This window comes from Oryza glaberrima, chromosome 6 (genome assembly GCF_000147395.1).
Source record: "Oryza glaberrima chromosome 6, OglaRS2, whole genome shotgun sequence".
Taxonomy (NCBI): domain Eukaryota; kingdom Viridiplantae; phylum Streptophyta; class Magnoliopsida; order Poales; family Poaceae; genus Oryza; species Oryza glaberrima.
This window is the reverse complement of record NC_068331.1, coordinates 12,532,090-12,548,109: the sequence shown is the minus strand read 5'-3', so window position 1 is coordinate 12,548,109 and position 16,020 is coordinate 12,532,090. Positions and strand designations below refer to the sequence as shown.

Below are 16,020 nucleotides of genomic sequence, written 5' to 3'. Positions count from 1 at the left end.
TTGAGTTGGTTTATGGACAAAAATCCATTTTGCTAGTTGAGGTAAATCTTGGCTCAGACGACTTGTCGGTTGAAGATTACAAGACTTTGATGGGAGGTAATTGTGAAGACGTCATCGATAAGCGTTTGAAGACTTTGAAAGAGATGGAGACACTTCAAGACGGTGTTTTCAGAGAGCAATCAATGGGGAATTCTTGAAGAAATACTTCCCTAGTGTTTGGCAAGATGCTTAGGAAGTCCCTTGGTCGGTAATTGGATTATCGCCCTAAGACAACATGTTCTATGCTTTTAGATTCACGATGTTCATAAAAAAGGCAGAGGGGCATGTGTTTACACCCCAATTTGGCACCTATGGACGAAATAGGGGAAAATTGCCAAAGTTTGGAAAGTGTCGGGTTTCCTTCACAGGGCCGGTCAGACCACAGGTATGTGGGCGGTCTGACCGGCTAGTAGGGCTGGTCTGACCGTAGGTATGTGTGCAGTCAGATCGTCAGGGTCCGAGTCCGAGTCTGTTTTCGTCGGGTCTCAGGTTTCCTTGCTCGGGAAGGCATGTTTCGTGTTTCCTTTGGTTTCTATCCCGAGTTGGACGTGGAGAAGGGCCTGTAGAGGGCAAGACCAACCCCTATTTAAGGAACAAGGCCGGTTCATTGCAATACCCCGAATACAATCTACTTGAATCATTCTTTTACCATGTTTTCTACTTTACCCTAGTTTTAGTCCATCTTTGTCGATTTGCGCTGTAAATTGTCCGCCGCCGCTGCGAGAGTGCGACACTTCTTTGTAGGTTTGTCCTGAAAACCTTCCGTTTTGCCCACGAGACGGGTAGTTATCCTCATATCGATCTAAATCGGTCTAGAGGCTGATTTTGATCTCTAAATCGGCTCCGCTAGCCGGTTGTCACGCCCAGAAATTCCCGAATAGAATTCCAAGCAGAATGTGCATTGAAACCCCTGTCTAGGACCGGCCGGGGTAGACAAACGACAAAGTTGACATACAGATCCACGTCTTACAAACATTATAAAAGTCTTACATAAATACAGCGGAAAATTAAAAGATAACTGGAGCTAAGCCTTGACTTGGACTGCAGCGGGAACACCACTCCACAGGCATCCTCGACGGCACGGACGAAGCCTACTCATCGGAAAAACCACCATCTGACGCATACTCAAACTCTGGGGTTTGGGGAAAATAGAGCAAGACTGAGTACTACCCACTGTACTCAGCAAGTCATACCGGAATAGAGGTATGATGCAGGATATAACCAAAGGATAGCTAGAGCGGTTCATCTGCATAAAGCGAGCATTTAAAGACAGTAGTTGAAAGGAGTAAAAACAATTATAATAATTAATCAATATTAACCGTCCACTGTCCAACGCTACACCACGTTGCAACAGGCCCAACCACCCACCTGAACTAATCAATTCCATTAGACTAGACTAGGGTGAGACTAATCACGGTGAATCTGGTTGACCGCCCATAACCGCGGGCATGGCTATTCGAATAGTTTTACTCTGATCAGAGGTGTACAACTGTACCCACAAGACACAGCCCCACGACACGTTTCTGTGCACCGACATGCCACCACGACGTACCGGAAAGAGGCCGTGACAGGACCCTTCGCATAACCCCCTCTAACCAAGCACACCACACCTCAGGTTTCACCCCCACTCCTCGCAAGGCAGCAGGCAGTCCCCTCTCGTGCCTAGGTGAATCCGGAAGCCGCATAGGCTGTTGCAGGGCCCATCCAAACTCCATCATGCCCACCCTTGCCTAGATGCGTCAGCTAGAGGAAAGCTACACTACAAGCCCAGCCGTTGCCCACGCTGGCTTGTGATAAGTACGATAAGTTCTTCCAGGGCATCCCGCGAACCGGTCCTTAAGTGCCATGGGCGCGACCATCAAAAGCATGCACCCACAGCCCACCATATGGTATATTTTAATTGACCAACACCAGGACGGTGGCAATAATCCAACATCAACACTAGAACCTAAAGTCTATGCATTAATGTGATTCCCCCATTGTGTGCTAGTTGAACTAAGCATGGCTAAGCAATCCCTAGTCCAATATCTAGTCATGTTATATTCCAAGCTAACAAAGGAGCATGGTACAAATAGCATGGCTGAAACAGTAGGTAACCATCCCATGGTATCATTGTAAAACAATGCAGTATTTAAAGGAAAACAATAGAGCATTTGCAATATAGGATCAACATGTTCAAGTGACAAGCATGACTTGCCTTGCTCTGCTCTGGAGGAACCTCGGCGACTATTTCAAAGTACACCGGAGCGTCAGGAGAGCCGGAATCTAAGCGACACACAAAGCAAACAATACAAACAGGCCATAAGACTACTGAAATAGAGAACAAAACCATTTTTAATGGATTCTTTGCATTTTTCTTGATTTACTGAGACTTGAATGGGCTTAAACGGAGCTCGGATGAATTTTCTATGAATTTTGGAAGATTCACTGTGTTTTTACTATAAACAGCAAAATCCTTAATTGATTTATTGAGCAATTATTAGCCCTGGTGACATCATCAGAGAGAGAGGGGGCAGCGCCGACATGCGGGCCCCACATGGCAATGGCTCGGGGTGGCGGTCCGTGGTGGACCAGGTCCACGGACCGGGGAGGGGGCGGCGCACCACGAGGTGCACACGTGGCGCCGACGTGGCGCGCACGTGGCGGCCACGTGGCAGCCACGCGGACAGCGGGATTAGGTGGCCCCGATCTACCCTCGGGTACGCGGCCGGCGCGCCCGGGCGGCTCTAACCGGCCCGGCGGCCATGGCGCGTGGCGGCGCGGCGCGACGCGGTGGTGGCGCAAGGCGGCGAGCGGTCGGTGGCGACGTGACGGCGATGCGGGTGGCGCTGGCGGCTGAGCGGCTAGGTGGCGGCGCGATGGCTAAGCGGCGCGGGAGAGAGAGGAAGGGAGGGGTTCCTCACCGACGACGATGATCGACGGAATGAAGATGGCGACGAGCGGCCGAACTTCGGGATCACCTAAGGAATCAAGAGAGAGGGATTATAGAGAGAGAGAGACCATGGATGGCTAGGACGCCGGCCGAAGGTGGCAGCCATGGCGAAGCTCACCGGCGTGCGGTGCGAACGGTGCTCCTGCGGCGGAAATCGGCGGCGGAGGGGCGGACGGCGTGGCCCTCGGGCTCGCGAACCCGACGGCGGCAATGGCGCGGCTCGGCGCGGCGGCTAGCGGCGACTGGAGCGGCGGCGGCGGCGGCGGCGGAGAGGAGGGCGACGGCGCTAGGGCGAAGGAGGGCACGGGGGAGCTCGCCGAAATGGTGAAAAAGAGAGAGGGAGGGGCGGTGGTGGTTTATATAGGCTCGAGGGGATCGATCGTGGCCGAGATAGCCGCGATTTCGCCGGCGGAGTGGGGAGAGGTGGGGAAGAGAGAGAGGCGGGATTCGAAATTCGAATCCCGGCCGTCTCGAGCGCGAGCGCGGGCGGGAGAGAGAGGGAGTGGGCGCGGGGAACTCGGGGAAGGCGGCGACGTGGGCGACGTGGCCTAGGAGGCGAGGGAGAGGCGGGAGCGGCGGTTGGGGAGGCCGGCCTCCTCCTCCGGCTGGAGGTTGGGGACGGGCCCGACAGGTGGGCCCCACCTGTCGGCGACCCCGGGAGAGAGAGGAGGGGGTGCGGGCTTAGCTGGCCTCGGCCGGCCCAGCAAGGGCGCGGGAGAGAGAAGGAAATGGGCCGGTAGCCCATTAGGGGAAAAAGGAGGGAAAAGGAAAAAGAAAAAAGGAAAAGAATTTCCAGGGATTTAAATAATGATTGTGCTCATTTTTAATTGGTTAAAATTATTTCTAGAGCTCTGAAAATTCCACTAAAAATCTTGTTAGCATATTTCGACATGTAGAACTAAAGAAAAATTCCACATGCCAGTTCTGATTATTATTTGCATTAATTTAATTAGGGTTTCACTCTTGCTTTTACACCGGTATTTTCTCGAGACCATTTATAAATTAAATTTAGGCTTGGGAGAAGAACTTTAGGATGTGACACCGGTTTAGCTGTTTTTCTACAATACCCATCTTAATTTGGCCGTTTAGCTAGATCGAGGTGGTTGGCGACTCCATATCACCGGCCGCAAGACGTTTAGATGCTGCGATCGTGCTTGTCGACTCCAACAGCACCCTCTGCACAAGCATCAAGATTCAGGTGCGGCTCACCACGGCGCGAAGCTTGTTCGTCTTTGCGGCCCTCCTGCGCGCCGCTGGCCCGGCCGCTTGCTGCGCAGCCAAGTGAAGCAGAGCCAATGGTTCGATGACTAGACCTTTGCCTTGTGTAGCTGCGTTGGTTTTAGGCTTGTAGCATGAGGCTTAATTAATAAGCAACTCCCCCAGATCGGTAACGGCCGCGTGGCCGGCTGATCGATCCCTCCCGGCTAAGTTCGGAACCCTGTGTTCCTGCCTCCACTCTCCCGCACGCAGACCTTTCAAATGGTTAAACGGTGCGTTTTTTACAAAAATTTTTTATACGAAAGTTGTTTGAAAAAATCATATTGATCCTTTTTAAAAAAGAGCAAATACTTAATTAATTATGTGCTAATGGACTGCTCCATTTTTTTTGCGGGCAGCTTCTGTCGGAACATCCGACAACAGAATATGTGATTGTTACAGATGTATTAGGATGGACTATTACGATTGATTTGTATCGTGGCTTTTTTTATCTCTAATTATTACTTATCTCTACTGATATATTGTCCTATATATACCAGCCTTTAAATTTTAAAGAGTCTAATATTTGTAATATTTCTTTCGCTCTAATATTTAATATGGTATCAGGGTGAGTGATCTAGATCTAGAGCCATTGCTCACCGCTCATGATTTAGCCGTTGTCGCTCCTAGGAGGGTTCCGATCTCCTAAAGGTGGCCATCGATTTTTTTTTGTCATTCATCTTCGTCGTTGTTTTGTCGCCGAGAGGGATTGATCTTGGTCTGAACTTCGTCGGTCCTCGTTGCCCGCCGATCTGGATGTGACAGTTCCCTGAGTCATCGGCCTCTACCACCACATCGAGCTCCCTCCCATCCGCCACCACCGACCATATCGACCTACACCTCTAGGATCCCTGTCACTAGCATCACTACCTCACCCACCCACGGGCCATCAGGCGGCTCCACCTCGCCACCTGACATCGCCTCCTTGACCTCTCCATCGGCCCTCGTTGTATGCAGGCCGCTGTGTGCACCAAGGGTCGTCTCCTCACCGGCTTCGCCTACCTCCACCATCATCACTGCTTCAGCGCTTCTCCGCCCTAACAATCAGCCACCGGCTTCGCTTGGATCAGCCACTCCTCCCGTCGTTCCGGGAGAACGACCACCTCTCCACTGCTCGTCGCTCGGACCTCGCTGCTCCGCTGGTTTCTTGCTACCTCTGCTCTGCCTTCCTACCTCTCCTTTTCCCGTGTGGTTGTCTCTGGCCTTGTGGCAAGAGGACAGAGTAACAAAGGAGAGAAGATACGAGTAACCCAGCCTGAACTGGTTCAATGGACCTGATCTGAAAAAGAAATGACAAGAGATAACCGCACAAATCTCTTTCAGCGTCTAATCGATTGAATGATTGATTTTAGGGTTTTGAGTCGATGGTCATAGGGCCTCACTTGCCTAACTAACCGGTATTAGCCAATAAAGTCAACCAACATCTCCTCTTGATTTTGAGACTAACTAACGAGTCTACTAAATAAATAAAGTAGCTCCTCGAGGTAATGTGTTAAACTTTTGGTGGGCTAAAACTCTAGTGGGGTGGTCTGGATCTTAACCTATTTCTAGGTCCATCCTACTAGGGTATTTATATAATTTGATGGCCCTAAACGATCACATAGCCTACACATCCCCTGATAGTATGATACATCTCTTCTTCCTTTTAACTCTCGAAGAGATTGAGGGGTGGCTTTTTCCATCTCTTTTACTATGTTATCATATGCATTATGTAATTCTAATTTTATGCGATATACTCTTTAATACTCCATCCCTCCCAAAATATAACAACTTTAGCCTTTTGAATTTGTCCCAAAATATAATAACTTTAACACCAACATTCCCTTCTCAACAGTCACAACTCTTCTCCATTCAATTTCCCCACCTACCTTCGCATCTCAACCAATCACAATCTTCCACCACTTAATTCTACCTACTTTCTTAATAACTGTGTTTAACTCTAAAACTCCTCGTGAGACGGAGGGAGTATCTTAGGCCCTGTTTAGTTCCCACGCAAAAACTTTTCACCCTGTCACATCGAATGTTTGGACACATGCATGGAGTATTAAATATAGGAAAAAAACTAATTAGACAGATTGCGTGTAAATTGTGAGACGAATCTTTTAATCCTAATTGTTCCATGATTTGACAATGTGGTGCTATAGTAAACATGTGTTAATAACGGATTAATTAGGCTTAATAAATCCGTCTCGCGGTTTACTGATAGAATCTGTAATTTATTTTGTTATTAGTCTATATTTAATATTTTAAATATGTATTCGTATTAACACGCGAAAATATTTTACCCCGCAACTAAACAGGGCCTTCGTCTTGATGAGACGAAAACATATGTGGTAACTCCACCCTCACGGTCCTCCCCTCTCGCCACCACCACATCACGCCGCCGTTTCATGCTCATCATCTCTATCCATCAAACCCCATCCCGCCGCCGTACACGGTACACCTGGACCACAAAGCAGCGGCGCGCTCGCTGCCACACGGGCCCGGACGCGTGACCCTCGGTGGGTCCCACCTGTAAGAGAGAGGCGGGCGACCTCCACGCGCACTACTCCATCACATGAAATTGGGGGTGCGATTAGCCGGGGCTTTAAAAAAGGGAGGAGAAATTGGGAGAGAAAAAAGAAACCCACACTAGTGAAGGGAGAGAGGGGGGATCGAAACCCTAGGGCGGCGAGCTCGGCGGCGATGGCGGCGGCGGCGGCGGCGGCGGCGCCGGAGTCGTACATCGGGAGCGTGATAAGCCTCACGTCGAAGAGCGAGATCCGGTACGAGGGCGTCCTCTACACCATCAACACCGAGGAGTCCAGCATCGGGCTCAGGAACGGTTAGGCTCCTCCCTCCCGAGCTCTTCCCCCTCCTCCTCCCGCCTCCCCTGGTTGGGCCGCGTCGGCGATCTGTGGGAGAGGGTGTGTGTGTGTGCCGCGTCGCCGTGGAATTATGGATTCGCTGTTTTTCTTTCCTGTTTGCTTAGCTTCCTGTTGCTATGGGTGCATATAATCTCGAATCATCTATGCAGGATTACCGTATGGTTGGGGGTCTAGCTCTCATTTTTTTTTTTGCAAGGATTGTATGCTCTTAGTTCTCGATTACACTGTGGACTAGTCATCTTTGTTGTGCGATGCGAGCTAGAATTTAGAATCTAACAGCGTGGGTAAAGATCTGGGACCGGATGCTGAACAGTTCCACTTGTACTTAGTTAATTTTGTGTTCTTCTGTGGAGTAAACAGCGTGGGCTGTGGTCTACAGCGACTAGGTATGGTTGGTGGGGGATTACTCTTCTTAACGGCCTAACAACCTAGTTTTGTTATTAATGATGGGAAGTCCTTTTGTGATAACCCATTCATAGCAATCCGAATTCAAGTAGTGTAGCATTCAGTGCCTTCTTGCCAAATCGTTGGCGGTCTTAAGTTGGGTAATGTCGTTGTACATCTGAAAGAGGCTAGGGATCTTTCCCTGTTTGGAATATATAGTTGAACCCGAGAATGATGCATGTGGGAAGGTGCCATTGCGGTAGGTGCTTTGCCAAACTTTCTATTGTGAGCTATTGGTAGGAAATGTTTCCCTCTGACAGTTGTCTCTTTCAAGCTATTCTTATTATTACTATTGATGTGTTGGTGATGCTGTGTCTTGACCTGTATCATATAACTCAATGACCCAATCCTGCAGACAACCTTTCCATGCAAAACTCACTGACTGATGTGGGCATTTGTTATTTTTGTAAGGTTTTGCATGTTCCATTACACAGCCAATCATATATTTTCTGTTTCTTAACTGACTTGGAGATGTTACTTCGTCAAACAATCAACGGTTTCTGTTTTTAGATAAGATCCTGTTTTCAACATTGGGTATTGGTGTGTGAGCTAATATTATCTGATAACTTTTCAATGCGTGGAATGCAATCGGATATGGTTTTTACAGGAAGTTTTACACCTTGATAATATTTTCTTTTCTTATTCCGTTAATATTTCAATCCAAGCTTAACTTTCATACCACATTCAAATCTGAAAAAAGCAATACTTCAATATATGGCTAATCTGAACAGTGCAGTTTGCCAATAAGAATTGGCAATTTCATGTAATTTACCTGAGGTTTTTGCTTGCAGATTTGATTTTCTATTTTTTCTTTCCACAAATTTAGAATTTAACATATATTGTAATTTGGTCCCTATGTGTATGTAGTACAGCACCAAATTCTTGTTAGAATAATAGTGATTTTTGGATTTGATCTGAATTTTTGGTTCAAAATGTTGATATGGAACCTTGTAGGGCCATTATTTGTCATATTTTACTGGTTGCAACCCTGACGTTAATGTAAGCTGGGGATGAGCTGAATAGTCTACTCCCCCCTTCTGCTTCTCCTTGTTCCCATCTCTTTCTGCATACTTGTATCATTCTAGCTCTCTATGCAACACTGTGTATTCTACTATTCCGATAGCTACTAACATCCTTCTGTACGATGAGGACATGGCCATTGTTTCATTTGTTATGTGGAGAGGCTAGTCAAAAGGGCCTTGATGTCTGTTTGACATCATTTTTGCTTTGTTTTGGATTTTCCATAGAAAGATCATTTGTGCAAGTAGGATATCATAGCAGACATAATTTATGAGCAGTGTTGCAGATGCTCCATATATTTCTCTAGGAAAGTGAAATGAAGCTTTATCCGTGGCTTATATTCCCAAAGTTCTAAATGTTTTAGTTAAAACACTAGAAAATAGACGTGGCTTTGCCGCATAATAGACCAGCCAGTATGAAATACTCCATCCGTTTCATCGCGGGTGGCGGAGGATCCGGTGGGCGGCGAGGCGTGCATCGGCCATCGGGAGGAGGGATGGGTGGATTAGGGGTCCGAGCGCTTTTGCAAAAAAAAAATTCAAGCTTCGTTGGTCCATTGCAGCGAACTTTCGGGGAGCAAGGAGACACGTGGCAGATTTTTGGGGAGGGGAAGCTTAATTTCTAGGACGCCACGTGGCGTAATCTCCGGCCAGGGATAGAGCCCTGAAATCGGTATTAGAGATTTGAAACTTAACTTGAAGTAAGTTAAAAAATTGTTACCACAAAAATGTATTTTTTTTCTCTCTAATCTTATGATTTGAGTATCCATGGGTGTTTGATATTTTCCTGTGACCTTAAGAAGAGATGCTGTTCTCATGTTCGTGTGCATGATATTATTCTCACTGAGTGCTTCACTGTACTGTTTTGCAGTTCGCTCATTTGGAACTGAAGGTCGTAAGAAGGATGGTCAACAGATTCCAGCCAGTGACAAGATATATGAATACATACTATTTAGAGGAAGTGATATAAAGGTAATGCTGGTAAATCAGAAACATTACTAAAACACTAAATAAATCTGTGATTATTGTTGAATTATTGATCCAAGGATTGTAATATCGTACTTTTGGATCATTATTTTCTATTGCTTAATTTTGGTCACATACAAGATGTGGATTAGGATTATCCCATTGAATAATAGTATTTGGAAAATATGTGACTCATTGGGGTCCAGTGATCACATTTTTTTTTTGTCAAGTTCTCCGAAACCTTTATTTAATCCTGATACAAACTTTTTCTTTCTTGCTGATTTAATGTCACTGTTTACATTTTTGTCTTGCTCTGTTTGTTCATCTTGTTGTATTACACTGGCAATCCCCTTTCCTATGTCTTAGCTTTGATTGCTCCACTGCAGGATTTACAAGTCAAATCCTCTCCACCAGCTCAGCCTACTACTTTACACAACGATCCAGCGATTATCCAGGTAAATATACATAAAATGTTAGGCATCTTTTGGAAGGATGCTGGAACTATTTCTTTTGAAGAATGGTTTGATATTTTAGATGATGAGTCTTTGCTCACTATTTTGTGTAGTCACATTATCCTCGTCCTGCCTCTACGAGCTTACCGCCTCCTGCAAGCACAGCAGCTGATCCTGCCTCACACAATGGTCAGTCAGGAATTCAGATGCCTCCACCATTGCCCCAATTTCAACCTGGGGCCAGTTTACCATCATGGAACTCATCACCTATGCCATCATCTGCAAATGGCGCTCCTGCTAGCACAACAACAGCTGATCCTGGCTCACACAATGGTCAGTCAGGAATTCAGATGCCACCACCGTTGCCCCAATATCAACCTGGGGCCAGTTTACCGTCATGGAACTCATCACCTATGCCATCATCTGCAAATGGTGCTGGCCTTACTATGCCACCAATGTACTGGCCAGGATTTTATACACCACCAAGTGGGTTTCCTCATTTGCAACAATCGCCCTTTCTTCGTCCACCACATGGCTTGACAATTCCACAGGCCTTGCAGCAGCCCATACAGTATCCTGGACTTAATGCACCTTTACCACCTTTTCCTAGAATGCCAGAGTTTGCTTTACCACAACCTGGTAGTGGTAATAACTTGACCCAGAATCTAGGTGTATCCACATCAATGCCGGTCCCTGCCTTATCAAGTACTCCAGCAACTGAATCATCTGCAAACCAGCTTCCAAATATGCTGTCATCTGTTTCTGCTAGTGTATTCTCTCTGGGTTTAACTCCCCCATCTGTTAATCCGCCAGTCTCTACAATTGAATCGACTATGTCCCAATCGCAAGGCATCTCTCCTCTGATGAACAATAAGCCAGTCTCACTTCCTCTTGACTCTACTGTACCATCTGCCAGCAGTAATAAGCCTATGAATATACCTGTGCCAACCTATCTACCTTCCTCTCAGCCACCATTGGCTAATATTGCAGCAAGTGCAGCCACTGTTGCAGAACCAGTTACATTGGTCACTCCTGGCCAACTTCTACCAACCATTTCATCTACAGTCCTTTCGGCTGATGCCTTGGAAACAGCTTCAGCTATGATTCCATCCCCTAAGGCTGCCTCCTCTATGGTCTCATCCTCTCAGGCTGCCTTGGCTGCATCCTCTCAGGTTACTTCCTCTGTAGTTTCACCCTCAGAGGATCAATTTGCTTCCTCACCTGTTCCATCACATCAACAGCTGGAGCAAAACAATGAAGATAGGCACACCAAGAAACCTGAATGGAAGGCTAAACAACACTCTGTTGCTCCATCCAACAAGGAACCCCTGTTGCCAGCACCTAAGCCTACTCTTCAGAAGGTAATAGCATACTAAATTTAATTTTTATTACACAAGTACAAGGGAAGATTATTTTTGGTACCATTATTTCCATACTCAGTTAATGTGCGCGATTTGTATACTCTGTAATTAGTCCCGTTTTCAATCCTTTGGTTTCAGCCTGTTGGAGCTTCCTCATACATTCAATACAACAATAGAGGCCGAGGAAGAGGAAGAGGCCGAGGAAGAGGAATTGGGGTATGGTATCTAAAACATGTTTTATACGCCTTCAACTGTTCAAATGTAGAAATCCTTAATGGCTAAAACATTCTTGGATTATTTTCCCTGTTTGGTACTGTTACCATGTTTGGCTACTGCTCCCATGTTAGCATTCTTCTGGATTTGATTGTACTCCCTCTGTTTGAAAATATAAGGTGTCCTTGTTTTCCACAAAGTCAGCATTTAAAATTTTTGACTATCTGAAAATATTTTCATGCGATATTAATTTTGTAGTTATTGATAATATATTATGAAAGAAATTAATGTCAAAGTATAATGTTGGAGACTATTTAGAAACCTAATACGCCTTATATTTTCAAATGGAGGGAGTAATGTTTAGTACTGGTTCTATTCACCTCTCTTCTCTGGGTATCATTCTGTACGGTATTGTGGATGCCCTTTTCTGATGTTCGTCATGTAGGACAGTATTCTCAACATTATTATTTTCAAATTCCAAGATGCTAGGTGTGCAATACTGATGTAGGACAATCATCTATTGATGTCCAGTCATCAGATCACAGTTGGGCTCATTGATGGAGTATACAAGAGAGAATGTGGTTTTTGGTATTGGATGAGGAAATCTCTTGTGGCTATTGTCAAAATCAGTTGGAAGTTATTAGGATACTCCATTGTTTTGTAGGTTGTTGATCATGTGGCTACATTTGATCCTAATAGGTTGTTGATTTTGTTTACAAAATGCTTGTAGAAGATAGTGTTACTAAATTCCCAAATGGCCAAAATAGCTGGTATTAATACTATTACTCTAGTCCTCCTCATTTATTCCTAGCCACGGTAGCACTTTTCCTGGATGTGTTAGTACACAATTTATCTTTCAATTTGCTGCTTGCCTCCACACTCATTGCTGTTATCATGCTCCCTCTCAGCCACATTGAAAATTGCCGTTTAGCTTTGTGCTATCCACCATGGGATGGGAAAATGGTTTGACTGTCAAATAATTTGGACTACCAGTAGTGAAAGGTAAATCATATGTAATTGGGTGAAGCAGATTGCAAGTAGAAAGGCATTAGTACCTCCTTTGTCTGTCTTTTGACCTAAGAATATCTTTATTCCAAATGGAGGGATATCCAGCCTAGCCGTTTGGCTCCTTTGTTTGCTCTGATTTCTGAAGTTGGGAAGGATTTCAATGCTTTTGAGGGAGGGCTAATTTGACTCTCCTCTCCTAGCTAGATTTGCTTGCCCAGGCTAGAAAAAGAACAAAACATGCCCTTCGTAACTGGGTCATCAAACTATTCGATGAGACCACGTTCCACATTTGACACTTGTTCTTGAAGTAACTGTTCCCTGTTTTGACACACAGTTTTAGTTGCTTCCTGTAACCCCATTCATCGACCTAAATGCTCCATGTTCCTGTTAACTATGAGCAATTTCAATATATATATTTGTCCAAATCATGCTAACTAGACTGTCAAAGGCACATCCCTCTGCTAGCATATGAGTTTTGATGTATTATAGGATGCTGAAATCTGTTCTGCATGAATCATATGCTATGTTATTGAAATTGTAAAATTTGTATACTTATTAGTTTCCCCTCTCCAGCAATCACGTCCTATAACCAAGTTTACAGAGGACTTCGATTTCATGGCAATGAATGAGAAGTTTAACAAAGATGAAGTATGGGGCCATCTCGGTAAAAGCAAAGGACAGTTGAACGATGATCCTAATGAGTATGAAGATGATGTTCTAGAAGATGATATTTCTCCTGGGAAGCCAGAAGTTAAGGTAGTAGCGCTGTTGCATTCTTGCAATTTGTCAATATGTTCGCTGACTGGCATTTTTCTATCTCATCTTTGTGCAGCCTGTATATGTCAAAGATGACTTCTTTGATTCACTGTCATGCAATACCATTGATAATGGAGGGGGGAATGGAAGAATCAAATTCTCGGAGCAGAGAAAAATAGACACAGAGGTAATCAACAGTTACACATTGTGTCTTTCTCGTTTTCACCTTATGACAACATGAAGTGCTTATTATAGCAAGTTTTGGTTGTAGACTTTTGGTGATTCTGCAAGGCATCGGCCCATGGGCATGCGTGGAGGAGGGAGGGGTCCCCGTGGTGGACCCCGTGGACGTGGTTACTATGGGAGGGGGTATGGATATATGGGAAGGGGGCGCGGCTACTCCTACCCAAACCACCAATCTTAGTAAGGAGGGCTATGCTTTTCCATTCCGATGAGCAGATGAATGGTGGTTGAATGGTGATGAAGAAGGAAGAGCTTTTATGGCTATATTTGTAGTGTAATCTCGCAGGTATCTCAGGTCCCGGCTTGTTGGCAACGAACGGGCCTCAACAACAAAGCAATCAATTTGATAAATTAAGAAATTCTCACAACGAGTTTTCTGTAGAGCTTTTACCTGCTTTCCTGAATCCCTGTCAATGTTGATGCTCGTTGCTCTCCCTGAGGATGCTGATGGGATATAAACTAAAAACTATTTTGTGATTCAGCGAATGATTATATCCAGTGTTAATTTTGGTACTGTGGGAGCATATATGTTAGTTCTATCAAATTGTCAATGTTTTTATTGAGCTCAGTGCTTAGTAGCTACATTTTGGAGCATTCCGTTTACTGTGTTATTATCGATTTGATTTATGTCTACGGCCGCTTGGATTTGAACTAGTGCATTGTACAGCTTAACATCCTATTGCTCGGATGAGGCAGCGTTGGTGATTGAAGCTGAATGATCCGAAAGATACTGTGAGCGATATATATCAGTGGTAGCGACAAGCAAGTGTGTAGATGGAGCTCTAGGTTGCTATGGCATAACATACTACTTCGTAAAAAAAAAAAAAAAAGAATTCTTAGCTATGAACCTTGTAGGTAGGATTTTTATTTTTTTTAACAGAGGGGGTAGTTGTGAATATGTAATAGGTAAAAAGGGTATGGATAAGTGGTGAATCCAAATATTAGAAATCGTTGATGCCTACTAACTTTTAAATTCGTATAAGTGTGTCACATCATCACTCACTAATAATTATTATCTAATTATTATCTAGAGTATTTTAAATCATATGCACTCTCTTCGTCAAAAAAAAACAACCCAATTCTATGTCTAGATTGAAACTCAGAATTGGGTTCTTTTTTACAGAGGGAGTAAGTATGATACATTATCATTTACTAGCAATTAGTATTATCTAGAATATTTTAAATATCATACAAATATTACATATCACTTACAGTTGTGTTGTATTATTACAATATATGCAAGTAAAGTCAAATTATTATTATCTCCACATCATTTTCACATTATTTAAACATATACATTTACTATTTCTATAATATATATAGCATGCATTTATTCACATATCCCACAGTAAAGCGCGGAGTATCAACTATGCCATGCAAACAAAGTACTCTCTCCGTTTCATAATGTAAGTCATTCTAGCATTTCCCATATTCATATTGATACTAATGAATCATTAGCATCAATATGAATATGAGAAATGCTAGAATGACTTACATTGTGAAACGGAGGAAGTACTACTTTTTTTCTTCAAAATAGCAAGTGTATGAGGTATTTTTCATAAGAAAGTACTGATGTTTTACCAATCATTCTTTCTCACCTATCCGCTAGGATTAACATCACCATTTCCTATACCATTCTCTTGAATTTTATAATAGTTATCTTAATCTGTGGCCGACCACTTCAAATGTATCTTACATTTTGATAATGAAGAAATATTGTTGTAACATGGTACTCTCACCCCTATTTGGCCCTATACAAATACAAGCTAGTGAATGGCAACAAGGGATGGGCTTCTACTCGATTTATCCTATGCCTAAGTAATTTCTTGGTAGCTTGTCTTATGACCTGTTTAGTTCCTAAAAAGTTTTTCCCAAAAACATCACATCGAATCTTTGGACACATGCATGGAGAATTAAATATAGATTTTTTTAAAAAAACTAATTGCACAGTTAGGGAGGAAATCGCGAGACGAATCTTTTAAGTCTAATTAGTCCATGATTAGCCATAAGTGCTACAGTAATCCACATGTGCTAATGACGGATTAATTAGGCTCAAAATATTCGTCTCGCGGTTTCCAGGCGAGTTATGAAATTAGTTTTTTTTTATTCGTGTCCGAAAACCCCTTCCGAAATCCGGTCAAACGTCCGATGTGACACCCAAAAATTTTCTTTTCACGAACTAAACAGGCCCTTAATTTGCCGACTTGTATCCCTATAATATAGGGGAAAAGTTGAACAAATCTTAAGAAACTTCATATGAATAAAACTGATTGAACTTCAAATGTATATTATAAAAACTCTACTAACCCTTCTCGGTATATCCTTTTGGATCTCCAATATTCGAATGCTTGAAAGGCATCATCTGAATATTATGATTACATCACGTCAGGCATATTCTCTACTTCACTTTTGTGCATTTGACTTGCATGAATCTGGATATAGAATATGCAGTTGCATCAATGA

General features: G+C 44.0%; 1 protein-coding gene across 1 annotated transcript; it reads left to right on the top strand.

The window, feature by feature from the left end:
• Positions 1-6,818: 6,818 nt before the first annotated feature.
• Positions 6,819-14,141, top strand: LOC127776620 (protein decapping 5-like). Its single transcript, XM_052303098.1, has 8 exons — positions 6,819-7,052; positions 9,430-9,530; positions 9,911-9,979; positions 10,090-11,337; positions 11,476-11,553; positions 13,132-13,314; positions 13,391-13,501; positions 13,586-14,141. Exons 1-8 carry the CDS (start codon positions 6,914-6,916, stop codon positions 13,736-13,738), a joined length of 2,082 nt encoding a protein of 693 aa, XP_052159058.1. The 5' UTR covers positions 6,819-6,913; the 3' UTR covers positions 13,739-14,141.
• Positions 14,142-16,020: the final 1,879 nt, after the last annotated feature.

What these genes read in the sequence shown, in the direction of transcription:
- LOC127776620 (XM_052303098.1), top strand. Translation starts at nt 6,914, where the DNA reads ATGGCGGCGGCGGCGGCGGCGGCGGCGCCGGAGTCGTACATCGGGAGC. An exon ending in ACGATCCAGCGATTATCCAG is followed by an intron (nt 9,980 to 10,089) that starts GTAAATATACAT and finishes TATTTTGTGTAG; the next exon opens with TCACATTATCCTCGTCCTGC. An exon ending in GCCGAGGAAGAGGAATTGGG is followed by an intron (nt 11,554 to 13,131) that starts GTATGGTATCTA and finishes TCCCCTCTCCAG; the next exon opens with CAATCACGTCCTATAACCAA.